Below are 27,391 nucleotides of genomic sequence, written 5' to 3'. Positions count from 1 at the left end.
GTGTCCAGAAATATTTTACAAGAAGAGTTCTCCATTCCTCTGCAAACAACAAAATACCTTATCCCACTAGACTTGAAATCCTGGGCTTGGAAAACTTGGAACTCCGTCGCCTTTGACAAGACCTAAGTTTAACTCATAGAATCATCTATTGTAATGTCCTTCCTGTCAAAGACTACTTCAGCTTTAATTGCAATAATACAAGAGCAACCAATAGATTTAAACTTAATGTCAACTGCTTTAATCTAGATTGCAGAAAACATGACTTCTGTAACAGAATCATCAGTGCTTGGAATACTTTACCTGACTCTGTGGTCTCTTCTCATAATCCTAAAAGCTTTAACCAGAAACTTTCTACTATTGACCTCACCCCATTCCTAAGAGGACCATAAGGGGCGTGCATAAGCGCACAAACGTGCCTACCGTTCCTGTCCTATTGTTTTTCTTTTCTTCTTCCTGTATGATAGTTACATATATTGTTGTGACAAAATAAAAAAATAAAAAATAAAATGAAGATGTAGCACGACCACAAACACAAAGCCAAACAACAGCAATGTAGCTCACCAGCTCAAATCCCCCTGCAACTCAGACTAATCTTAGCACAACCAAGCCCCCACCCAAACAGGACACACTCCCATCCAATCAGAGCACAAAAAAACCCATCCAATGAGAGCACAGCCAGGCTCCCACCCAATCAGTTCAACCCCCCACTAGCAGTTAAAAAGGAAGAAACAGCTGCAATCACACATTGCTCCTAGAAGCACGAAGCTGAAGCCTGAAGATGATGAATCAGACTTCGTCAAAACGTCACCAAGACACTTCCAATTTTACGCGGGAGAAAACCCGAATAACCAAAGACCTACCTACCTACCTACCTACCTACATACATACATACATACATACATGATGTCGTGTCCCACTCCTCTGCTGACGGCCGGGTCAGGGAAATCCGAATCAGGCGTGCCTCTGCAGCTCTTCCAAAGTCCTAGCAAAGTCCTCAGGGCAGGCAGGAGACCAGAAAGTGACTTCAGCAAGATATGTTTAGACTTTGCCTGACTCAGGGAATGCCAGAAAGCAGATCCTTTATATAGGCCATGGGGTGTGGCTCCATGACTCAGCACTTATCCAGGCCTGCCCCTCCCTTCCTTCTGTTGCCTCCGCCTATCAAGTCTTCTGACGCGAGGGTCACTCCAGTCGGCAGCTGTTGGCAATAGACCTCCCTCAGGCTCACATGCTGTGGAGGAGGGGGAGGGGTCTAGTTGCTCCGTTTGCCTGGGCATGGAGCCAGAGCTGGGGGCTGGAGATATTTCCTCCTCTTCAGCCTGTCTGGGCATGGAGCCAGGGCTGGGGCCGGGAGGCATACTAGAACATTCCTCCATGTTCGGAAGCAGATAAGAAGGCCCCGGCTGTGGTGAGATTGGGCGAGACACAACACATATATATATATAATAGAGAGAAGAGAAGATTATTTATTTATTTATTTATTTATTTATTTAATTAGCTTTTTATACCGCCCTTCTCCTGAAGGACTTAGGGCGGTTCACAGCCATATAAAACCACAATAATAAATATAATAAAACAATAATTAAAAAAACCTATCAAATACGGCCTTATATAAAATACATATAAAACAATAAAACCAACTGAATTAAAACCCCAATAACAAGTGTTAAAATTCTAAAATCCTACGCCAGTCCTGCTTGACGAAATAAATATGTCTTCAGCTCACGGCGGAAGGTCCGAAGGTCGGGAAGTTGACAGAGTCCCGGGGGGAGTTCGTTCCAGAGGGTAGGAGCCCCCACAGAAAAGGCCCTTCCCCTGGGGGTCGCCAGCCGGCATTGCTAGGCCGACGGCACCCTGAGGAGTCCCTCCCTGTGAGAGCGCACAGGATGGTGGGAGGCAAACGGCGGCAGAAGGTGGTCCCGTAAATATCCCGGTCCTAAGCCATGGAGCGCTTTAAAGGTGGTAACCAATATCTTGAAGTGCACCCAATAGACCACAGGCAGCCAGTGCAGCTTGCGCAGGAGTGGTGTTACATGGGAGCCGCGAGCGACTCCCTCTATCACCCACGCAGCTGCATTCTAGACCAACTGGAGCCTTCAGGTGCTCTTCAAGGGGAGCCCCATGTAGAGAGCATTGCAATAGTCCAAGCGAGAGGTAACTAGAGTGTGAGTGACCGTGCATAGGGCACCCCAATCAAGAAAGGGGCGCAACTGGCGGATCAGGCGAACCTGATGAAAAGCTCTCCTGGAGACGGCCGTCAAATGGTCTTCAAAAGACAGCCGTCCAACCAGGAGCATGCCTAAGTTGTGCACCCTCTCCATCGGGACCAATGACTCGCCCCCGACAGTCAGCCGCAGTTGCAGCTGACTGTACCGGGGTGCCGGCATCCACAGCCACTCCATCTTGGAGGGTCTGAGCCTGAGCCTGTTTCTCCCCATCCAGACCCGTACGGCTTCCAAACACCGGGACAGCACTTCGACGGCTTCATTGGGGTGGCCTGGGGTGGAAAAGTACAGCTGCGTGTCATCAGCGTACAGTTGGTAACTCACCCCAAAACCACTGATGATCTCACCCAGCGGCTTCATATAGATGTTGAACAGGAGAGGCGAGAGAATCGACCCCTGCGGCACCCCACATGTGAGGCGCCTCGGGGTCGAACTTTGCCCCCCTGCCAACACCATCTGCGACCGGTCAGAGAGATACGAGGAGAACCACCGATAAACAGTGCCTCCCACTCCCAAACTCCCCAGCCGTTGCAGCAGGATACCATGGTCGATGGTATCAAAAGCCGATGAGAGGTCTGATAGGACCAGGGCAGAGGAATAACCCCTGTCCCGGGCCCTCCAGAGATCATCAACCAATGCGACCAAAGCCATCTCAGTGCTATACCCAGGTCGGAAACCAAACTGGAACGGGTCTAGATAGACAGTTTCCTCCAGGTACTGGGGTAACTGACATGCCACCACACTCTCTACAACCTTCACCACAAAACGAAGGTTGGAGACTGGACGATAATTTCCTAAAACAGCCGGATCCAGGGAAGACTTCTTAAGGAGGGGTCTCACCACCGCCTCTTTTAAGGCGGCAGGGACAACCCCCTCCAACAAAAAAGCATTAATAATCCCCCGGAGCCAGCCTCGCGTCACCTCCTGCATGGCCAGCACCAACCAGGAGGGGCACGGGTCCAATAAACAAGTGGTGGCATTCGGCCCTCCCAGCAACCTGTCCATGTCCTCAGGAGCCACAGGGTCAAACCCATCCCAAACCATCTCAACAAGACAAGTCTCTGACGTCTCGCCTGGATCTACCCAATTTTGATCCAAACCATCCCGAAGCTGAGCAATTTTATCGTGCAGATAAACACTAAAATCCTCAGCTCGACCTTGTAGGGGGTCATCCCGCTCCCCCTGTTGAAGAAGAGAGCGGGTCACCCGAAACAGGGCAGCTGGGCGGTTATCTGCCGATGCAATGAGGGAGGAAACATAGGAACGTTTAGCCTCTCTCAATGCCACTAGATAGGTCTGAATAAATGACCTAACTAGTGCTCGATCAGCTTCCGTATGGCTGATAGAAGGACATGGTGGCTCAGGGGCTAGGACGTTGAGCTTGTCGATTGAAAGGTCGGCAGTTCAGTGGTTCGAATCCCTAGTGCCGCGTAAAGGAGTGAGCTCCCGTTACTTGTCCCAGCTTCTTAAGGGGCATGCATAAGAGCACAAACGTGCCTACCATTCCTGTCCTATTGAAGTATATGCTTATACTTATATGCTTATACTTCCTTATATTTCCTCTTATATATGTTTATATACTATATAATCATTTTGTGTGATGCTTGTGTATATTGTTGTGACATAAATAAATAAATAAATAAATAAATAAATAAATAAATAATAATAAATAAAGTGGGGAGAACACACAGCCTTGGGGGGGGGCTGTGATAATTGTACAGGTATCTAATGTGATTCTGCTTAGCTTCACCAGCTGCTTCCTGTCTGTTAGGAAGCTTATGATCCATTTACAACTGTGTTCAGGTACCACTAGTTGGTTTAATTTAATTAGAAGAATGTCTGGAATGATGGTGTTGAATGCTGAACTGAAGTTTACAAAGAGGACCCTTGCGTAGGTCTTTGGAGATTCAAGGTGTTGTAGGATTTAGTGCAGAGCCATATTAACAGCATTATCTGTTGATCTATTTGCTCAAAATGCAAATTGCAGGGGGTGGTCTAACGGCAGATCCGTGATGGTTTTCAAGTGAGACAGCACTAGCCTTTCAAAGGTTTTCATAACTACAGATGTTAGAGCAACTGATCTGTAGTCATTCAGTTCCTTGATAGTGGGCTTCTTCGGCACTGGGATGATAGTAGAGCATTTGAAGCAAGAAGGAACATAGCACATCTCTAGTGATTTATTGAAGTTACGGGTGAAGATGGGGGCCAATTGGTCAGCACAGACTTTAAGCAAGAAGGAGTTATCTTGTCTGGGCCTGGAGCTTTTCCTGGCTTTTGTCTGTGAAATAGGTTCTGCACTTCCTTTTCTGTGATCACTAGGGGTTGTGAACCCAATGGGATGGGGTCAGATGTAGGAGGCTTGGCTGTTGTTGGTGTGTCTGAGATGAGGGTTGTGGAGATAGGTGGCTGTAGTTTCCTTTCAAACCAGCAGTAAAACATGTTCAGGTCATCTGCAAGTTGTTGATTTCCTTCAGCCTGGGAAATCCCATTTCTTAGTATTTTTCTCCCTTTCTCCCATTCTCTTATCGTCTTCTTTTTCTCTTTCTTGTTTCTTCCTTTCCATCTCCTTTCTCTAATTTTTACTCTTTTGGTTTTCCCCCTCAATCTTTTCCCATTTCCTCCTCTTCTCTTTAGTCTGTCACTGCCAATCCCAGTATAATCATCTATTTTTTTACTCTTTTAATTTTTCCCATCAATCTTTTCCCATTTCCTTTTTTCTTTTCTTTTTTGAAATATCCTTCCCCCTCTCCATTTCTATTCCATCGCTGTCAATCCCAATGTAATCATCTATGCTTTATCTTCAATTATTTCCTTTTCAGCAGTATATTCTTGTTCCTCTTGTCTCTTCCTCATAATTTCTTCTTCTTCTTTTTTACTTTTTAACCACATCTCTGCTTCCTTGTTTCCCTTAAATGATTCCCTCATCATTTGAAGCATCTCCCTTTATTCCTCATACTCATCCTCCCAGCTCTCCATATACTCAATTTAAGGAGAAAGGATTTTTAAATTTATTATTTTAACTTATATATAGTTCAAATTCAAGTCCAAATATTGTCTCTCTTTTTTTCCTTTTCAGTTCAGATGTTTCTTTAAGCCGTTCCAATTCAAATCTTTAATCTTCCCAGTCCTTTTTTGATGTTATAATGCAGCTGTTTAAACAATCACTCCTCCAGCTTTTCCCATGAAAGCCTAAACAATGCAATGTTTTTTCTCTCCTCCAGCCGATGTGTCTCTCCAATACATAAATCCCCAGCAACAAAATGTTGCTTGTTAATCCACAAAAATAGTTACTCTGTCTTCCTCGATTAAGGCCTTTTGTTAGTAAAAGATGCTTTCCCTCAATTTTCTTCTCCTTTTAGTATGTTTCTTCCAAATCCAATTTTAAATCGAGATGGAAAGTTATTTCTTTTAGGGCTTTAGTCTTAGAGTTCCTCTTTACTTTTTGTTTCCCTTCACTTTGAATTTCTGCATGCCAATTAGTTGCTAATTTCAAGTTATAAAGTCTTTTCAGCTTTAAATTTTTTTTCTTCTTACTTGTGAGTTGGCCAATCACTCACCTGGTAACAATACTCCATTCAAATCACTGCTCCTGCTCAATTCTTTTCTATGGCCGTCCCAACTTGACAGCTCCTAATGGCTGCCTTTTCTCGTTTCTGGGTCAAAGGCTAATGCCAGCGCTCCAGGAATTTGCAATTTTCCTGTTCGCACCACCTGGTACCTCCTTTCTTTGCTGTCCCTCCAGAACAGCTATGGTCCATAAAGGACCGCCAAAACGACTGGAATTTCAGCATTTCCCCCAAAGCACTGGCAATGCCAACTGGCGACGCCCAGGGGAAGGGCCTTTTCTGTGGGGGCCCCCACCCTCTGGAACGAGCTTCCCCCAGGACTTCGCCAACTTCCTGACCTTCGAACCTTCCGCCGCGAGCTTAAGACACATCTATTTATCTGCGCAGGACTGGACTAGATTTTTTAAATTTTTAAATGTTTAAATTTTAAATTTGGTTTTAAAGGGGTTTTTATTATTTATATCTTTATTTTAAATATTCGGCCTATGTAATAAGTTTTTTTAATTAATGTTTTACTTTGTATATATATATGTTTTTAATAAGGCTGTAAACCGCCCTGAGTCCCTAGGGAGATAGGGCGGTATAAAAGTATGAATAATAAATAAATAAATAAATAAATAAAATAAATGCCATCCCGTTGTGATGCTGGCCACGCCTCTCCCGACCTAGAAGGATTTTGACAGACTTGAACAGTGGGCCCTATTTAACAAAATGAAATTCAATGGAGAGAAAAGTAAGGTATTACACCTAGGCAAAAAAAAAAATGCCTGTTCTCCATATTTTTTAAAGATTCCAGAGAGAAAGACTCTGAAATAAAAGTGCAAGCTCTTTTAGAGTTTCAGATGTAAATGGTCTTGTTCTGGAAACAAGCTTTTTCATGATAGATGGGTATAACCTAAAGATATTTCTATTTATGTTGGATTGTCATTCCCTTTATTATGTCGATTGTTCTCCTTGGGTTCATTTAACCATAATTTCTCCTTTGGGAAAACACTGAAGCAAAGAGTATTAGTTCTGCTTTAGCCTCTTGACTTCCTTTTTGTAGATATGTGCTACTTAGCTGTGGTTCTAAGGGAATTACACTAGTATTCAATCTTCTATACATCTCCTTTTAACTCTTAGTTAAAATCTCTTTATGTGCACACATTGCTTCCTAAGCTGTCCACCATTTCTCCCCTCTGTAATAGAGTGTGATTGTACTTGTCATATCTTGTTTTAAGAGGTTATCAATCCCAGAGTTACAGCTATTAAGCTTATTGCTTAATAGTCGAATAGCCCAATTGTTAGAGTATTATGCCAGTAATGTCAGAGTAATTAGATTTAATTTGATTTAGAACATCTTCATTCATTACAGAAGAGCCAATAAATTAGAAATCCAAGTGAGTTATATGTCTGCTATTCTACATCAGTCCTTCTAAGAGCAAACTCAGCTAGATAATATTTACAGGACTGTAACTAATATGGGTTGTTGAGAACAAGGCAAAAGCATACTCAAGGGAACCTTAAAGTTTTCAGAAGTACAACAAATATTTTGCAAAATTAAAGCAAAGAAAACCAGAAGAAAAGGAAATATAAGACTAGTGATGGAATGGAGTATCCAGTGGGAATAAGGTAAGAATGATGAGCTAAAGCATTAATCAGGAACATTTCATACAAGACTTTGAATAAATATTCCATTTTGCTCTTCTGGTGTAATTTGGCATCTTAGGAAGTTGAGAAAATATTTGGTGACTAAATAAAATCAGATTTTTTTTTTATTGAAATAGTTTTAAAAAACAAAAACATTTCCCCCCCTTTTTTCCCCCCTCCCTCCCAAAAAACCCCCTCCCTCCCCCGGCTTCCCGGGTCAATCACAAGGTATTGTTATACATAAACCAAACATAGAATAAAATTTTCCCTTCCAATCCAAATAACCACATCCAAAGCTTTTCATCTCCCAACCCCCTCCCCATTACATAAAATAACTTTCTAATTATTCAAAGGCAATCTGATATTTCTTAATCTGATATCTATTTTGTAGATAATCAATCCATTTTTTCCATTCAATTAAATATCTTTCCTGAAAATCAGATCTTTATGACCATCATAAACCAGCATATTAGTCACCAAATACTAATACTTTTAATATCGCTGGTTAAATTTAATTAGTAGGTCATCTGATCCCCTCCCTAAAGATACAAACTGGAGCACTTTGAAAATTGAAAGGAATGCCATCAAATTGCTTATGCAGAGCAACTCCCTTCAGATGGCATCAAAATCTTTATATTTGAAGGGTGCTCACTCCATCAACTCTCATCACATAGATAAAAGCAGTGAAAAAGATAAAAGACAGTAATTGATAATTGTGCAATTTTCAGGATATTGTTAGAATTGGCTTTCTAGTTCTTTGCCTTCAGCTTGAACAGCTGAGATAGTGGAGGTTTCCTGGGGCAGCTCTAGCTTGTGCCACTTGCACTGCCATACTGGGTCATACTGGTGCAGCTGGCACTTTCCAGGGCAGCTGTGACTGGATACATGAGGATTTCTTCCCAAGGTTGAATGCAGGTTTCCTTCTTGCAGCCCAGAATCATTGCACACCAAAAAGCCCTTGCAGCAAGGCAAGCAGCCCCAGAGCCACATGTTTCTGGGATAACTTGCCACACTACCAGACAGAGTGCAGGGCAGTCAAAAGATATGGAATAGAATAGGCAGGTTGGAGAAATTGAAAAGAGGCAGTCCTTTATCTTGAAAGAGTTACCTTGGAAATCAAAGCTCAAGGCTGGGAGGAGCCAAACTGAAAATGACTTGGATTGAGGTAGGTCCTTGGCTAGTGACCAGTGGAATTCAATTAACAATGACAATATGGAGTGCTGGGATTGGTGGCCTGAAATGGTGTAATCATGTGGACTTTATGGCATCATCACAGTAATTAAAATTTCAGTCCCAATTGCCATTGAAGTCGAGCACTATCTTTTACATTGAAGAATTTGACATTATCTAGAATGGAAGAATGGTGGTGAAATTGATGGATCTGATTGAGATGACAAAATTGATAGCTTTGATTAGAGAAAAGATATTGATTTATGATTAGAGAAGAGATATTGATTTAAGATATTGATTCCAATGATGATTGGAAACCCCTTTTGAACTTTGTCCATGAAACAGAAAAAATGAAATATAGATTTGATGATTAGAAGTGGTAGATAATAAAAATATATTGTAAATTTATTGTAAGAATTTAATGTAAATATATACTTATATCTGCTCTGAAATAAAGTTTTATTTATATTTGTTTTATTTATTTATTTTTCTGCACTTTGGGCTTTGTTCTCTGTTTCTTGACATAAAGCCTTGCCTCTCCAATCTTCCCAAGAAAGCAGGACTCTTGAAACTGCAGTGATTCCAAAAGGAGCTTTTATTGGAACATTTGTGATAATAAGAGGTCTACTCAAGAACTGAAGCTTCTTATTTAAAACCAGCTATTTAAAGCAGTGCTAACCAAACCCCTGCCACACTACATCATTGCAGGGAAACAGAAACAGAGACTTTATATTCAGACCAATTTATTCCTGCCTCCCTTCCTCCCACCAAAATGCCAGCATCACTGTAGAAATATCTGGGACCTGACACTTGATTTATTTTTTCTCTTTTTCTTATTTTAATTATTCATTTCTGTTAATTTTTATCTTTCTTTAAAAATTTAATAAGATTATTATAACTCAAGGACTACTTAATATATACATATTCTAATGCACGTGTATGTGTAAAACACATACATTGTAACAACACTTGATGGTTCACAAAACAGTGAAAACAAAAGAAACTCCCAATTATAAAATTAAATTTAATAAAAAGTCCTATAAAACCCCAGGGCAGCATTCTGTCATGCATCTACCCACCATCTTGCTGGACTCCAGCCTTATTAGTGCTTGTGAGAAGAGTCAACTATTCAAGACTTTTTTAAAGGCAAGGAAGGTGGGGAACTGCTATGGAAAGTTCTAGGCCCTGGTAGATGACAACATTTAAGGAAAGGGACCTGGAGCTCCTCCAACATAATTTACCCTCAGAGAAAGGTGATCCTATGTAAAACACTTCACAGTAATTCAACTAAGCAGTGATGGTGCTGATTTTTATATGCGCTGATGATGTGCTTTTGTATTTATACACACATCTATGTTTCCTTAGCTGGCTAATCCTCTTTCTGCTGCCACTGAGGTTTCAACAGTTTGGAATAGCTTTGAAAACATTGTCTGCTTGAATTTTTTTCTCTCTCTTTCTCATATCCTTTCCCACATTTTTTACATCACTGTTTATTTTCTTGATCTCTTATTATTAAATCTGCTGTGTAGAAGAAGCCTGTTACCCTGGTTCTTCTACAATAAAGCCTCTTACACCTTCTAACTCTTTGGATAATTATGTGATTGTGACTTATTGAAAGTACTTTAACATTTACCAACTGAAATATTCTTGTTCAAGAATGTTCTAAAAGAATAAACATGTCTCTGTTTTTTTCTAGCCCCACTTACAGAAAAACCACCAAAGCTTTTGTATCCTTTGGAGAGTAAACTGACAATTCAAGAGACGCAGCTGGGTAAGTGACATTCTAGAAATGCCAATATTGTATGATTTTAAAATTAAGAAAAGTCCTTACATTCATTTCTATGCAGATTATTATAATAATGGTTTATTTACCTTAACTATACATTACTTGCTGTATAAAATGTCCTATTCCTTTAGTTATCTAGAAGTAAATAAAGAGTTGTCCATGGTGGAAAAGCTATATAAAATAAGTGTTCCAGCTGATGAATTGTGTTCAGTGGTAGGTTTCAATTTTTTTTTACTACCAGTTCTGAGGGCATGGCTTGTTTGGTGGGTGTGGCTTGGCGGACTGGGTGGGAGTGGCCAAGTCGACATCACTGAATTCTTTGCCCCAATGAATGACCTACAAAAAGAAGATATACAAAACGGAAGTTTATTATTTTGTGCACTTACTACTTAAGTAAGAATAAAATAAGTACACAAAACAATAAAAGAAGTACACAAGTACTTACATAAGAATGATAAAAGTGTTGTGTGTCTTCAACGTCACTGACTTTTTTACTCTAATGAATGTCCTGAAAAAAGAAGATATACAAAAAAGAAGTTTTTAATTTTGTGCACTTACTACTTAAATAAGAATAAGAATACAATAAGTATACAAAAAAATAAAAGAGGTACACAAGTCCTTACATAAAAGTGTTATTTGTCTTTAGCTTTAAGATGTTTCCACAGTGTTCTTTCATTGCCGCCCTCCTTCTTGCACTTCTCTTACTCTTGACTCTCGGATCATCGGCTGTGTGATGGTGTGCTCTTAATCATTATCTGATGGTGGGAATAGGGTCCCTTTCTTGTAGAGGTAGGCTAATGACACTAATGGTTATCAGGCTGCTTATGTTGGAAACAGGCGACTTCTCTATTCTGAACATATGAGGTTCATTTTTGAAAAAACCCTTTCCGCTTCTTACAGCAATTGTTCTGACAATATCTTTAGCTTTTTTAATACTGTCAGGAATTGCACAGTTCTTGGGATCTTTTAAAGCATTTTCTGCAAAATTTCTATAATCATTTATATTAATTTGGTAATTTAAATTGTCAGTAAATTCAAGCAATTGTTTTTCAGCTTCTGGTCATGGAACTACTACTTCTTCAGTATTCCAGTAATCTCCCTCCAAAAAATTGAGAAATCATAATTTATTTGTGTCTTGCAATTGGCTACCTGTCTTTTGCAATCCATTAGTCTTTTCTTCAAATTGGTTATGATGCTTTCCAAAAGTTTTTCTCGAGGAAGTCCGACAAATAGATGATTTTGTACAAATTTTATATTTTTGAAGGCTTCTGTAGTAATTACTTCATCAGGTTTTTTTTGTATTGACCTTAATTGATCTCAGCACAAGTTTTTTTGGCTTTTATGATATCTGTATCTCTTCCTTGCAGTGCATTTGACAGAAGAGAAGTTTTGTTTAGAATATTGATCATCAATGCCAAATCATTAATATATATATATATATTTTCCAGACAGGCACCTCTAAATGGACCTGAGTATTTTTCATTCACATGAAAATACTGATGTAGCACTGGATAAACATGCCATACAGCTATGGTTGACCTTAAACTACAGGCAGCCCACCTTGGTCCCAAAACTCTACCAATCTTTACAATTTCAAGTCCAAGTTGTTCAGATATATTAAAAAGTTCCATCTGGCTCTTACAGGGCTTATGAAAAGTGGTGTGTATCTTGTCAATAAATATTTTAAAGTGGTTTAGTTGCTTAATGTCCTTTATGGGGTCTTCTAAACCAAGTTGGAGGCGATGGTTTAAGCAGTACCATATAACGATGTTTGGAAACTGTTTTGTTATTCTAGTGCTTACTCCAGTTTTTCTCCCAAGCATAACTCTGGCACCATCAGAGCAAAATGCTATTAAATTTTTTTGTAGATAGTCCATACCCAACCTTATGTAAACTCTCCATAACTGAAGTACATATTGTCTCTGCATCTTATCTTTCCAATTCCACAAGCTCAACAAAAACTATTGTTGGGTTATCTGAATCCTCAACTTTTACGTAAACTATCACAACTGGTTTGCATGATAGCATTGAGGATTAATCAATGATCAAACACACTTTCAGATTCTGTGCAATAATGCTGGTAAACTTTTCAGTTTGAATTTCTTTTGCAATGAAATCAACTATTTTCACTGCAGTTCTCTGTGAATGCAATCCTACTCCCAGATCTACTCCAATTGTAGTTAGCAATTCTACCTCTCCTTCTATGTCTGAAAATAGTGTACGTCTTTGTGCTAGACTGTAAACTGTAAGAAATACTTCATGAGTAGTAGATAAATATTTTTCAGTTGATTTATCTATTGATTTCATTATAGCATCTTGCTCCCATTATTTTATGCTCTCTCTGCAAATGATGTGCGATTTTGATGTGAAATGTTCTTTCATTTTTTTCCTAAGAGATGCTTGCTTTATCTGTTTACTTGTCTCTGCTGCCTCAATTTTGAAATGTTTCCATTCTCTGGAAACATGAACACCTTTCTCTAATGGAAACTCATGTTGCGTGCAGTACTTACAACCTAATTTTTTGTTTGAAGCTTCCAGTCCCTCATACTTCTCTTGGAAGCTGCTATATTGCTGCAATGTCCAGCAGTCAGGAAGAGCAGGAAGACTTTCAATTGAGGAGATTGACTTGCTGCTTTCTCCATGTTCAAGTGCTGACAGTGGTACTTGTGGTGCTTGTGACAGTTTTGGATCCAATTCTGTTGTATCTGATTCTGATTGTTCCAGTCTTGGTCTCTTGGCAAAGAAAGAGGTCAAACTCTGTTCCTTTTTCATCCTGTTAAAGGCTACTACTGCAAAAGAAAAAAAAAACAATATTGTGCTTTGGACTTGATTGTGGTTGTAAGCTGAGGACTAAAGGTAACAGAAGGGATCTCTGTTTTCACCCAACAATGTACAGTCTTTTCAGGATGTGATTGGGGTCCAAACAAACAACAAAGATAAAGTGATCCAGCCAAGAAGTTAGATAAAGAAGAATGACTTTCATAGGTTCATTCACAGAGCAATATTGAATTTTTGTTCATGAAATTTATTTGTCAGTTCAAAAAATAGGAATATATGAATTAGATTAACTATTTAGGTCAGTACAAATCAAGTAGCTATTCTAGAATTAGTGGTGTAATCATGGTTAGAAGCAATGGTAAAGCAAGATATGGGTTTAAAGCCAGAAATGTTTTGTTGGGTATTTTAAAGGGAATACATATTTAATTTTACACATGTTAACAGCTGCTAGATTTGTGTTTGCACAACAGTGGAAAAACAAAGATATGAAAATGAATAAAAACAATATTAGAATGTGCAGAAATGAATAAATTAACAATTTAATTCAAGGAGAAGGTTTCAAATACTTTTTAATGTGGGATTTGTTCTATCAATGGCTAACTAACAGAAACAGAAGTTAGAAATCTAAAAGTGTAAAAGAAAACACCAATTATATAAGGAAAGTTCACTAAAATGGATAAACAAATAGTATTAGTATTTGATTATGATTAATGTGTAGATCAATGTGGGACCATACACCCCCAGTGTTGTTTTTCAATGATTGCACACAAGAGTCGAGGTATTTTTCAGTGTGTGAGCAAATGCGTGTTCACACATTGTTTATTGAGCAAGAGTTTGTTCCAGCATGTTCAGCGTTCATTTCAAGCGTGTCCACACAGTTTTGTACTTCCTCTTTTATACACATAAGCATTTGTATATGTGAAAAGTTTACATCGCGCGATGGGAAGGGCTGTGTCACAGGTGCAAGATGTGCACTTTAGCTGAACCATCCCAGACCACCCAGGCATGACAGAAAGTACATGTATGTAGGAAAGAGAGAATGAAACAGCTAAAAATATAGTTGTTATGCTGATGTGTGTTGAAGCATCAAGGGTGGTGCCCCATAATTTCTTGACTCTATCACTGAAGCAAATTTTAATAGAATTATGAGATGGGCCAGGATGGCCATCTTAGTGACCATCCACTCTACATCTCACTCTCTTTTGTTTTGTAATGGCCAACAGAATTATGAGATTGATAGGATGGGGTAGTTTTCTACTCTCCTTCCCTGTACCTCACCTTTTCCTGGCCAACAGAATCATGAGGCTGACAGGATGGGGTAGTTTTCTACTCTCCTTCCCTACACCTCAGTTTCTTCTGTTTTTGTAGCCAATGCATAGAATTATGAGGAGTCAGTGGGAGGATCAGAATCAGGAGAGGGGCACCCCTGGATGTGTTTGCATAAAATGGTGATCTGATCCTGGGGAGTGTTTAAGAACCCTTTTTTGGGGGGGGGGCAAAAGATATTGGTACATATTTTGCAAAAAGAGGAAACATTTTGAAGAAAACAACGACCACTAATCAAGATAGCACAAAGAATGAGTAAATGATGCAAGATAATAGTAATCAAGCACGAACAAATTATGGCTAAGGAATTCACAGTTAAAATCGCAAAAATAGCAGCACACAAATTCTCGGGGGTCTGCTCCGCTTGTTGCCGCTGCATTGTTGTCTGCGCTTTGGTGGCCAGGTTCTTCACATCTCCCCATGTCGACTGGTACGACTGGCACGACGGAGCTGGAATGGTTCTGTGCTGTCTGCAAAGTCAGTTCTCTCATCTGGAGAGTTCTGCCATCTGGGTCAGATTTTCCATCTGGGACAGGATTCAGGGACTGGTGCCACATCCTTGGTTGGGTGAACCCACAAAGGACCTGTGGGTGCAAGCACAGCAGCATATCCCCATCCCCAAGTAATTGAGGGACCGGCCCTAACCATGTTTACTAGAGAGCCCTCTTTTTTTTTGTTAAGGCAGTCCTTAAAGGACCGATTAGCCAGGGAGCCAAAGAGGGAGCATGGGTAACATCCATTTGCCATAGTTGATTAGAGGTGAAACCATGGGAATTAACCCCTGTGTGTCCTGAGGGAGATGCCCCAGAACATTGGGGACAGGATGAAACGATTTGCTTGGCTTGATCGAGTGGAATATGGCAAGCTTGTGCCAGCTCCCTGGCAGTTTGATGGAAAAAAGAATGACCAAAAAGGAATCTGTGAACAAAGTAGGTAAAATTTAAACAGCTTCAAAATAAAACAAAAATAAAACAAACAATCTGAATGAGGTATGTTGAGTCAATGCTCTGAAATATAATTAAGCATTTGAAACCTCAAAAATTTCCAGAAAGAAAGGGAAAATCAAAATTGTATTTAGACCCAAAAATAGTGCAACTGCAAAGGCATTTATCAGATGTCACCCTTTACCCCGCCTTTCTCAAGCTGGCTCAGCAGAGAGAGAAGAAGAAGAATGGTCAAAAGAACAAAAACCTGCAGCCCCCACTTGCTCCTTCAAGGGGGAAAAATCCTTGCATAAAAGAATAAGGTGGGGGGAGTACAGGGAGAAAAAAAATGTTTAAATCACACAGAATTTTCACTTCCTTGTGACTTTCAGCGTCCTTTCAACAAATTATTAAGAGTTTCAGTTTTTTCTTTTCCTACTTTGGCCAGCAAAGCAGTGGGAGGAACTATTGTTACTTGATCGTAGTTGGGGGGTGGACTGAAACTTAATTTTGATTGAGCTATCCTGTCTGTTCCAAACTTTTCCACCACATGTCGACACTGATGCCACATGTGCAATATTTTAACAGGAGCCTGTGGTTCCTCGTGAAGGGTTTTCCCTATTTTTTCCCAATCCGACAGACGAAGTGTTCCCTGTTCTGCACACCAGGGGCACTGTTTCCCTATCTCACTCACCAGTTTCCTGATGTCCTTCTTGGACACTACTATACCAGATTTTTGTAACAAAAACCGTAGTTCCTGGACATGCTTTACCTGATGTTGAGATAGACTGGAGCCCATACTTAGGTTAGGGGTCTCGTAAGACAAATGGTGCACACCAAAAGGGGTCTATCTTCAGACGACTGCAAGTATGTTGACAGCTCCTTCCCACGGAGGGCTTAAGTCATATCGGGATCACCAGAAGTTGGTTTTCAATGATTGCAGACAAGACTTGAGATGTTTTTCAGTGTGCGAGCAAATGCGTGTTCACACAACGTTTATTGAGCAAGAGTTCATTCCAGCATGTTCAGCATTCATTTCAAGCGTGTCCACACAGTTTTGTACTTCCTCTTTTATACACATAAGCATTTGTATATGTGAAAAGTTTACATCGCACGATGGGAAGCGTTGTGTCACAGGTGCGAGATATGCACTTTAGCTGAACCCTCCCAGACCACCCAGGCATGACAGAAAATACACGTATGTAAGAAAGAGAGAACAAAAAAGCTAAAAATATAGTTGTTATGCTGATGTGCGTTGAAGCATCAAGGTGGTGCCCCATAATTTCTTGACTCTATCACTGAAGCAAATTTTAATAGAATTATGAGATGGGCCAGGATGGCCACCTTGGTGACCATCCACTCTACACCTCAGGCTCCCCAAAACTAGGACAGTGCCAGGAAAACTCTGAAAAAATAACAACAGGTTTTCCCCAAAAGATTGCAGATAAAACCAGTTTTTTTCCCTAACCCTAAGGACAGGAAAGACAAAGCCACTGGGATAAACACCATCATCAAGGCGTTGTGGGAAGTATACCCAAAAAGGCAGTGCCAGAAACCTCACAGCACCAGAAACCTCAGAAAACAGTGCCAAAAAACTCAAGCCAACCCTTCCTTCTTTAAGAAAACCCTAGCTTGCACAAATCTGAATATGCTAGCTATTGAGTCACATAAAACGCAACCAGGTGACTGCTGCAAGCTTGGGGACTAAGGGTGGGCAGCAGGCAAGGTCACAGGTGACCACTGGCAGGCTCCACAAGTTCCGTGAGCCTTGGGACTGGGGTGAGCAGCAGGCAAGGTCACAGGTGACCGCTGGCAGGCGTTGCAAGCCCGGGGACTGGGGCGGGTGGCAAACAAGGCTGCAGGCAACTGCTGGTGGGCTCTCCAAGCCCAGGGACCAGGGGGGGCAACAAGCAAGTCCTCAGCCAAGCACCGCAGGTTTCATGACCTACGTAAGTCCAATGGAGGGGTAGGATAGTATTTACCTGTAGGCGGGAGAAGGAAGCTCTGTTGGGGCACAGGCTCTGTGGAAAGTGAATTCAACAAGCTGCAGAGCAATCTGTGTATGCACAAGTGAGTCCCACAGGGGAGGTCAAGTGAGGAGTGAGTCGCAAGGCAAGTAGTGGCCACCATGTGGCAAAGTGAAGGCCTATATAGGGCTCAGAATGGGTGGGGCGAGCATCGAGTGGGTGAATAAGCATGGGCAGGCAGAGCAAGCGAGCGGCAACCGGACAACCAGTTTGGGGGCATGGCCAGCCAGTGGTCGCTACCGTTTCGGTGACCCAGGACAAATTAACCAGTAGAAACCCACCACTGATTGTGTTGTTTACTAAGAAAACTGTTGGATAAGCCAGAAAATGAATTTAATTTGACTCCACTCCACTACAAAAAATTCTTTAAAGCATTCTGTCAATTCTGTCTGGTTTGCATCCGGTAAGATATATTTTCACACTGTCAAAACAGACTTGTACTATAGACAGATTACTTCCGAAATCAATGGTCTGTCATTGTGAGACTTGTCTTTTCGGTTCTTGACAAATTGTATTATTGCTTCCATCCTTATTCTTCCCTGATGACAGAGCCAGGCTAGGCTAATGCTACTGAATGAAAGGAGTTGTTTAGTTTTCCTCTGTTCTTGCAGAAATTACAAGTCACTGCTTATTTTAAGATTCACATTTCAATTGTTCCCATAGTGAAGTCCTTAGTTGATAAAATTTACACTTCATGAAAGTATCTATTTTCACATATAGAGCTATATGTAAAAATCATCCTTTTCCCAATGACATGAAAGCCAAAATATATTAATTCAAAGCAATTTTGTATTAATATTACAGCCTTAAGCCAGTATTTTACATTAGATGTTCTAAATGAGATATTTTCAGTTACCTCTATGTAAAGCCAGTAATTTTGTTGAACATATTTTGAATGGAAACTTTGGAAGCTTTGAATCTAAATATTATATATTTAAATAATAACTCCGCATTGAATCATATTGATTTAATATTATGAAAACCATTTTAATTTGTAGGATGTAAGATTATCACCTAATCATTATCACATTATTGTTGTACATTCTTATATATTGCTTTGCAACTTTAATATCTACTATATATTTATGATATATGTCATATTTAATTATGATAGTGCTATCTCTTCTGAATCACTCTAAAATCATAGCAGAACGTTGTGTGCATTTGTTTCCTTATCATTTTGATTTGATTAGAAGAACTGCCATTATAAACAACTGTAGTAGCTTACAGTCACCATCATCCTATCCTTGAGGCCTAGGGGAATAACCATATCTTCAATAATTTCCCAAATGGCATGACCTTCATTCGGAAGTGACCTCCCCCATGATTCATTGGGGGTATAAGGAGGGCAAGTAAAGCACAGGCTTGCAAGATTTTGTTTTTTGTAACCAATCTCAATAAACTATAGTTCTAGTCTTCCCATGGAGTTGAATTTGTGGTGTGCCATGTCTAATGGGGCTGATATCAGCTATCCCAATGCTTTAAAAGAAAATCAGAAAGATCTCCCATTTTATAGCCCAAATAACTTTCAAACTTCTCTTCAGAAAATGAGTACATCCACTTAAATTGAATTTCAAATCAAACTTGTTTTTAGTTACTGACCTAAAATATTTTCATGATCATTACAATATGGTTAAAATCTATATATTACAAAACTGACTTCTGAGGCTGCCAATAGATTTGAACTTTCAGCATAAAGTGAAATATCATTCAAATAACATAATGTTAAAGGACTTTTCCTGAGACACATATGCATATTTGACAGAAGGCTGTTTTTGTATCAAGACTTTATTTTATAAAGCTACTTTTAAATTAATCTAGAATGCATGATCATTTTCCCCACCTGATATTATTTTTCCCTTATAGAAATATTTTAGATGATAAAGTTAAATCCTAACTAATTGCACTTCAGTTCAGCCATGTTAGCATAATACCTCAGTAAGTAATTTGGGTACTTTTTTATTAGTAGATTGATTGAGAAGATGAGATAAGATGCCGATGGTCAAAAGATGTGATTGCAGTCCTGTCTGGTCACAACTCATAGTCTGTTCAATTACAAAGTCTCCCAGTGAATAAAAAATTGCTCAGCATCCATTGTTTATATTTACATTAGAAAGCATAGCAACCATATTATATATGAACATGGGGAATAACATTTGTGTTGCATGGGTTTTTTTTTTGATAGGTTTACAGTATATGTGGCCTTTCTGCAGGAGCTGTTTTTTGTCCTGGCTGTTTATCTATATCTATATCTATATCTATATCTATATCTATATCTTTATCTATATTTAGGTCTATATCTCTCTCTATCTATCTATCTATCTATCTATCTATCTATCTATCTATCTATCTATCTATCTATCTATCTATCTATCTAGATAAAATAAATATATACTTTATTGAACTTTTATTACATTAAAAACATAAGAAAAAGAAAAAAAACATAAAATTATCACTTGACAGATATTTGTGGTGTTTTTCTTATAACAATAATCCGTGCATTATTTACAAAAATTAATTTGTGTATATTTACATTTTATTTTATCTATTGCTTATATATAGTAACTAATTATTCTTATCTATCTCCGTTCCATCCATTTATACCACTGTTCCCATACTTTGTAAAATATCGATGTCTCTTTATCTTTTAAACTCAGCGTTAGTTTGTCCATTTCTGCGCAGTTCATGACCTTTTGAATAACAAGTTTCTCTGTGGGTATACATGGTTGTTTCCAACATTAAGCAAAGGCCATCCTAGCAGCGGTTAATATATGTAGTACTAGATATTTTGTACTCTTCTCATATTTATTTTTGAGGATCCCCAGTAGAAAGAGTTCTGGTTCTAAATCCAATTGTTCATTCGTAATTTCCTGTAGCCACTCTTTAATTTTAAGCCAATATTTATGGGATTCGGGGCAGGACCATCACATATGGTAATATGTTCCCTCTTTATTTTTACATTTCCAGCATATGGGGCTCATTTTGGGGTACATTTTCGTAATCTCGAGGGTGTAGGTGCCATCTGTAGAACATTTTATATGCATTTTCTTTTTATGCTGCTGATTTTGAAATTGTTGTAGTTTAAGATATATTCCATAATCTTTATATCTTGTTTGTATTGATTTTGTAATTGAAGGTAAGCCCACTAGTCCACTCATAGTCCTTGTTCTTGGAGGTCCTGTAATGTTATTAATTTTCCATGAATATCTAATAGGTCTTTGTATTTTAACATTTTATTCAAGTCTAAGTTATTTGGATAAATCATCACTTCCATTGTGGATAGCCAAATTGGGATTTTTATGTAATGTTTCTTTTTAACTTTAATCCAGTTATTTATTAGCAAATCTCTAATCAGATGTCTATGTTTCGTGTGTCCTGTTTCTCACAGAAAGGCATGCCATCCTCTCTGTAGATCATGACCTAATATTTTTTTATTCTTTAAATTGATCCAATCTTTTAACCAGACTAGTGTTGCTGCACTATAATATAGTTCCCAATTTGGCAATCCAAATCCTCCTCTGCTCTTTATATCTTGTAGAGATTTCATTTTTATTCTAGGTTTTTTCCCCTGCCAGATAAATTTTGCAATTGTTTTATTAAGGTCATTAAAAAAGGTCTTGTCAACCTGCCTCAGATCAGTGCTTAAGAAAATAAAGACCCAACTCCATCATTCTGAAGAAATTGGTAATTTTTACTAAACAAGTCTGTATGCAGTACAAGCTAAGCCAGAACTGAAAATAAATCAAAACTACAGAGTCATATCCTCTCCTGAACCCTCCCACTACTAGAGGTCATACAGTAATAATCCAATGTCATCTTCCTCCTTGGCCACGTGTAGTTTCACTTCCGATATTCTCCCTCTGTCAATCTTCTGGATGGAATGTGAAGCAAGCAGCTGCCATTATATTCACGTGCCAAAACAGTTCAAACGGCTGTTTAAAAAGGCTATCTCCCTCTCCCACACATGCAATGTCAGCCGAACGCTGGGAACAGTAAAAACTTTCCCCCTCTAAGTATTTGATTTTTCTTGTTGTTTGGAGTCCAAGTGTTCTTTCCAATTCTATTATTTGCAATTCTGTTAAATTTTTCGGTAGAAGTTTCATTTTCTGTCTATTAATTTTCAGTCCTGCTACAGTTCCATATCTTTCTAATTCTTTAATTAATGCTTCTCTTCTCTCTAATGGTTCTTCAATGATAAAGGCCAAATCATCTGCAAATGCTTGCAGTTTATATTCTTCATTTCTAGTTTTCAATCCTTTTATTTCTGGGTTTTGTCTAATTTGTTCTAATAATACTAATGATAATATTAAGAGCAGAGGAGACAGGTGACAGCCTTGTTGAACTCCTTTCTCTATATTTAACGTTTGGGTATTTTCTCCATTGATTATAATTTTTGCTTTTTGTATCAATATATTGCCATTATAATATTCTTAAATTTAGTGCCAAAATTCATATCGTATACTTGTTGAATCATAAATTGCCAATTGAGATTGTCAAATGCTTTTTGGGCATCCAAGAAAACAAGGGTTACTTGTTTCTCCAGGTGAGCTTCATAGTATTCTAAACTATCCATTATTATTCTTAGATTATTTCTAATTTTTCTGTCTGGGAGAAATCCATTTTGAGCTGAATGTATATAATCGTTCAAAATTTTCTTTAGACTGTTGGCAATAATAGTAGCAAATATTTTATAATCTACATTTAACAAAGAAATTGGTCTATAGTTTTGTATCAGTCTAGGATCCTTATCCCCCTTCGGGATTAGTGAAATTAATGTTTTCCTCCACGTATCCGCTATTTTAGCTGTTGTTAATATCTCGTTAAATGAATCAACCATTATTGGTCCTATTTGTTCTTCTATTGCCTTATAGAATTTTGATGGAAAACCATTGGGGCCTGGTGTTTTATTACTTTTCTGTGATCTAATTGCTTGATTTAGTTCCATCATAGTTATATCTTTAGTCAGCATTTCTTTCAGTTCGTCTTTTATTTCTTGGGTTCTTTTTTCCCCTTAGATAGTCCCTAATCTGATCCTCATCTATTTTTTCTTCCTTACGGAGATCTTCAAAATATTTATGTATTATTATGTATTTCAAAATATTTATGTATTTATGTACTTTTTCTTTTCTATTGTATGTTGGTTTTCTCCATTTTCATCTTGTAATTGGTAGATGGTTCTTTTCTCTCTCTCTTTTTTGAGTTTATAAGAGAGCCATCTTCCTGGTTTATTTGTTTGTTCGAAGTGTATTTGGTTACTTACAAGTTTCTGACCAGTTCTTCCTGCTCAACTAAATTGAGTTTTTTTTTTTAATAGAGAATCAGTTGCTCTTGTAGTTGGGACTTTTGTGGGTTATTCTTTAGATTAGTCTCAAAATTTTTGATTGTTTGAAGTAGATTATTTTGTGGGCATATTTTTCTTTGTTCTTTTTTTAAACAAAGGATATTATAACTCTCCGTATCACAGTTTTCATAGTATCCAATAAGTTTTGGGTCGTTGTATATTGATTATTTTCTTTAAAATAAAAATTTAATTCTTCCTTGATTTTCTTAGTAAATTCCTCATCTTTCAATAATTGGGTATTTAATGTCCATCTTCTCCTTGGTTTTTTTTACCCTTCCAGCTAATTCTAAGTGGGTTGTGGTCTGAATTCTGTCACTTCTACTAGCTCTCCACTCATCCAGGTCATATCAATGTGTGACCAAGGCTTATGGGGGGGGGGGTTGGATAAAAGGTGAATTGTCTCTTTTCTAGGTTTAGTGTTCTCCATATATCTATTAAATTTAATTCGTTAGTCATTTCTACAAATATTTTGGGTAGTTCTCTCTTTTTTTTCACTTTCTTATTCCCCTCAGTCTTTTTGATAGTCTGTTATCGCATTGTAATCTCCTATGATGCAAATATTTTTCTTTTCTAATTCAATAATTTTGTCATATAGGGCTTTGTAAAATTCATTTTGATTGTCGTTGGGGGAATAAATTACCAGTAGTAGGAAATTTTAAAACATTTATCTGTATTTCTATTGCCAAAATTCTTCCTTTGGGGCCTTCAAATACTAAGTTTGCCTCTATCTCTTCCTTAATGTAGACTGCTATTCCTTTCTGCAGAAGCCATAAACAGCATCCCTAATTTGGGGCAATTTAAATATTTTTCATCAGTTTTTAGAATATGTGTTTTCTGTAAACATATAATATCTACATTTTGTTTTATTAAATTTGCAAAAATTCTTTTCCTTTTTGTCATTGAATTTAGTTCATTTATGTTGATAGATAAGAGTTTCACCTCCTTTTCCATAGCCCTAGTTGTCTTTTGCTTTTTGTCTTCTGGTTGCTCTTATTTCCCTTTCTGTTTGTTGTTGATTAGTATCTATTATTTCTTGTTCTTTGTCTTTATTTTTTAGTTGGTCTTGTCCTCTTTGGGGGTTTAGATCTAACTCTTCTCTGCTACTTTGGTCTTCCAACCCCGCCAATTGTACAAAAAGATCCTGAGCTTCTTCAAGCATATCTATTTTAATTGTCCTTTCCTTCCAAGTAACCAACATTCCTTCTGGAATCAGCCGTCAAAATAGAATGTCTCGTTTATTCAACTGCTTGGCCAGAAATTTATAGTCCCTTCTCTGCTCTCTCACTCTTCTCGGGATTTGCTTGAGGATCTGAATTTCTTTACCTTTATATGTTATTATTTCTTCTCTGGATATTTTGTATATTATATCTCGCACTTTCCTACTTGTAAATCGGATGTGGACCTTTTTTGGGAGTTTGTTTCTTCTTGCATAACTCATGCTGACCCTGTAAACATCATCCATCTCCTTTAACATTTCCTCTTTGTCTCTATCTAGCACTTTGGCTAAGATTTCTGCCGTCACTAGTTCCAAATTTTCATCTTTTTCTTGCACTACAGTTTGAAATTTTAAACATGACGCAGCCTTATTCATCTCTATGAAGGTCAAGGAGTCTCCCATTTCTTTGCTCACCATTTTTATTTGTTGGTTCATCTTTTCATTAATATCCGCTCTTGTCTCTAAATGGTTCTTTACCATTATTTCCTGGAGTTTTATCATTGATTCTTGTAGTGTGAATAGCGAGGTTGGATATTAATATTGGAAGCAATATTTTGTTCCTTGGCTTTCAGAATTCCCTTTGTTGTTTTTTGTGTTATTGCAGAAGGTGTTGTTGCTGAGGGTGTTAGAGGTAGTGTGGTTTTCTTTTCTGCCTTAGTTATTGTGATGTTTGTGGAAGTCATCTCTTATCGTATCTCTTTCTGCTTTTAAGGATATTGTACACATTGTCCCAAATTGGCATTAAACAGCTTCAAATTCTTTATCTTAAAAGTTAGCTATTAGTATAATTTAGCATTTGCTATAAATTTCTGTGTTATTATATTATTTGTATAGATTTTGATAGTCACATCATTATTCAGAAATCATAGAATGCAAATTCCTTAGCCGGGTTAATTAGCCTTCTAACAAGTAAATTAATGAGTTAAGTGGATTAGATAATGATTTCCAAAAAGTGTTCAAGTCATTATATCCAGTAGAAAAAGATAAAAAGATAATCAATTAGCAGATTCAACAAACAAAAATAAACAAAAAGTAAAATTTTCACTCCAGAGAAGCCAGTAGGAGGAGCTGCTGACTGTGAGGGGGAGTAGAGAGAAAAAACTTTAAACCAAAAGTAGCAATAATATATTTAGGGTTAGTCCACTTGAGATTGTGATTTTATTCTATTTCAAAATGACTGGCTTAGTTCAGTGTAATACTTGTTTTGCAGCTGTCTTTCGCAATACTCTTTTCAAATTTGGGTACTGTCCTCTTTGTAAACAAATTAGTAGTCTACGTGGACAGATTACCTATCTAGAATCTCAAATCTGTGCTCTCCAAGCAGAAATTAGGTGCCCAATTCAGCCACTACACTCTACTGAGCTGCCGTGCCATCAGTCCCCTCTACCACAAAGATCCTGCAGAAGAAGGGCAGTATGGACAACTGTGGGATCTGGCAGGGTGAGAGTTGTGAACCATAAACACAAAGCTTTTGCAGTATCCCAGTATAACAGATATAGTGCCCTTGCTGACCTTAATAGGGACACTAAAATGGCAGGTAGGAACACTAAAATGTCGGCTGGTGGCCCCCAGGGGAAGGGCCTTCTCTGTAGGAGCTCCTACCCTTTGGAACCAACTTCCCCCTGGTTTGCGCCAATTACCCGACCTTCGGACCTTTCGCCGTGAGCTGAAAACGCATTTGTTTATTCAAGCGGGACTGGCTTAAATTTTTAATTCTAAACTTTTAATTCTAAACAATTTTAATCGGGGTTATTATTTATAAATTTTAAGGGTTTTTAAATTTGATTGTTTTAATTTTGGCCATTTATGGATTATGTTTGTTTTAAGTTTTTGTTTTAATGGTACATTGTGTTGTTTTTATACTTTGGCTGTACACCGCCCTGAGTCCTTCGGGAGAAGGGCGGTATAAAAATCTAAATAAATAAATAAATAAATAAATAAGGTCAAGGTAGTTGTGATACTGATAATTCATACAAGCAGGGGATCATGGTCCGAGATGAAGAACTTACTTTGGAAAGGGAAAATGTGAACCAGGTATTACACAACGGTCAGACAAGAAGAGCACGGTATCCAAAAAGAGAAGCCACTTTCTGATTGGTGATTCAATTGTAAGTGATGTAAATTTAGGAAAGGATATGGAGGTTTTGAAAGAGGTCAGGTGTCTGCCAGGTGCTACTGCCAGCAGAGACAAGAGGCGTATTCTTAAGATAGTCAAGAATGCCAGTAAGGATTGTGATGTTGATGCTATTATACATCTTGGTACAAATGATCTGTCCCAAAAGGGTGTACTTTCTGTGCAGAATAATTTCCAGAGCTTGGGGTATGAACTTAGTAGTATAGGTTGTAGGCTTATCTTTTCAGAGGTTTTACCAGTATACAAGGAACAAAAAGTTAAAGGCCAGCATGTAGTGGAGTTTAATGTATGGCTAAAGGAGTGGTGTAAAAGGGAAGGCTTTGATTTTATTAGTCATGATGTCTGCGACTAGTCCAATGAAAAACTACAAAAGAGATGGATTGCATCCATCAAAAAAAGGGACTGAGTTACTTAGCAATACATTCACAGATTTTCTGGATAAACATTTAAACTGAACAGTAGGGACAGAGAATTAAATGATACAGAAAATTTCTGTCCCCAGCAATCCAAAATTAATAGGGTTATCAGTGCATGTAACGTAGATGTCTGTGTGGGTAAGATTATCAGCCCTGCTATCAAGCAAAACCAATCATTTAATAGTGAGTGCCATACCATGTGCACTAATCAAACAGGTGGCAAGAAAGTAGGGGCAGTCAGGCACAGCACAGGTTATGTAGACAGTAAGCACAAAGTCAATCAAAATGGACTCAAATGTCTATACACCAATGCACAGAGTATGAGGAATAAACAGGGTGAATTAGAAATTCAAGTAAATGAGGGCAGATATGATATTATTGCCATTACGGAAACTTGGTGGGATGAAACCGACAAATGGAACATACAGCTAGAGGGATATAAATTATTTAAAAGAAATAGACCAAATAAAAGAGTAGGTGGAGTTGCACTATATATAAGAAATAACTACATCTCTACAGAAATAGAGCACAACAATGATGAAAATTATCTTGAATGCATTTGAGTCAATATTAAGGGGGGGGGAATGATATTGCCATAAGTCTATACTATAGGCCACCCAACCAAACAGAGGAAGTAGACGAACCTTTTGCTAATCAGCTAGCTAAGGTATGTAGGAAGCACATCACAGTAGTAATGGGGGATTTTAACTACCCTGACATCAACTGGGAGACAAACTCTGCACCAAGTGGAAGATCCAACAGGTTCCTAACAAACCTAGAAGACAACTTTGTTTCCCAAAAAGGGAACAAGGGGATCAGCCATATTGGACTTAATTCTCACTAACAGAGATGAA

The 27,391-nt window shown here is 38.3% G+C and overlaps 1 protein-coding gene across 1 annotated transcript in view; it reads left to right on the top strand.

Annotated features, from left to right (window-relative positions):
- Positions 1-27,391, top strand: part of IL1RAPL1 (interleukin 1 receptor accessory protein like 1) — a 1,531,345-nt gene that overhangs the window by 920,368 nt on the left and 583,586 nt on the right. The window contains exon 7 of the mRNA XM_058185954.1: positions 10,287-10,361. Coding sequence (XP_058041937.1) covers positions 10,287-10,361 — 75 coding nt within the window. The remainder of the gene's footprint in view (positions 1-10,286; positions 10,362-27,391) is intronic.

Source organism: Ahaetulla prasina, chromosome 5 (genome assembly GCF_028640845.1).
Source record: "Ahaetulla prasina isolate Xishuangbanna chromosome 5, ASM2864084v1, whole genome shotgun sequence".
Classification (NCBI taxonomy): domain Eukaryota; kingdom Metazoa; phylum Chordata; class Lepidosauria; order Squamata; family Colubridae; genus Ahaetulla; species Ahaetulla prasina.
The sequence above is the reverse complement of the archived record's forward strand: the minus strand, read 5'-3'. Positions and strand labels throughout refer to the sequence as shown.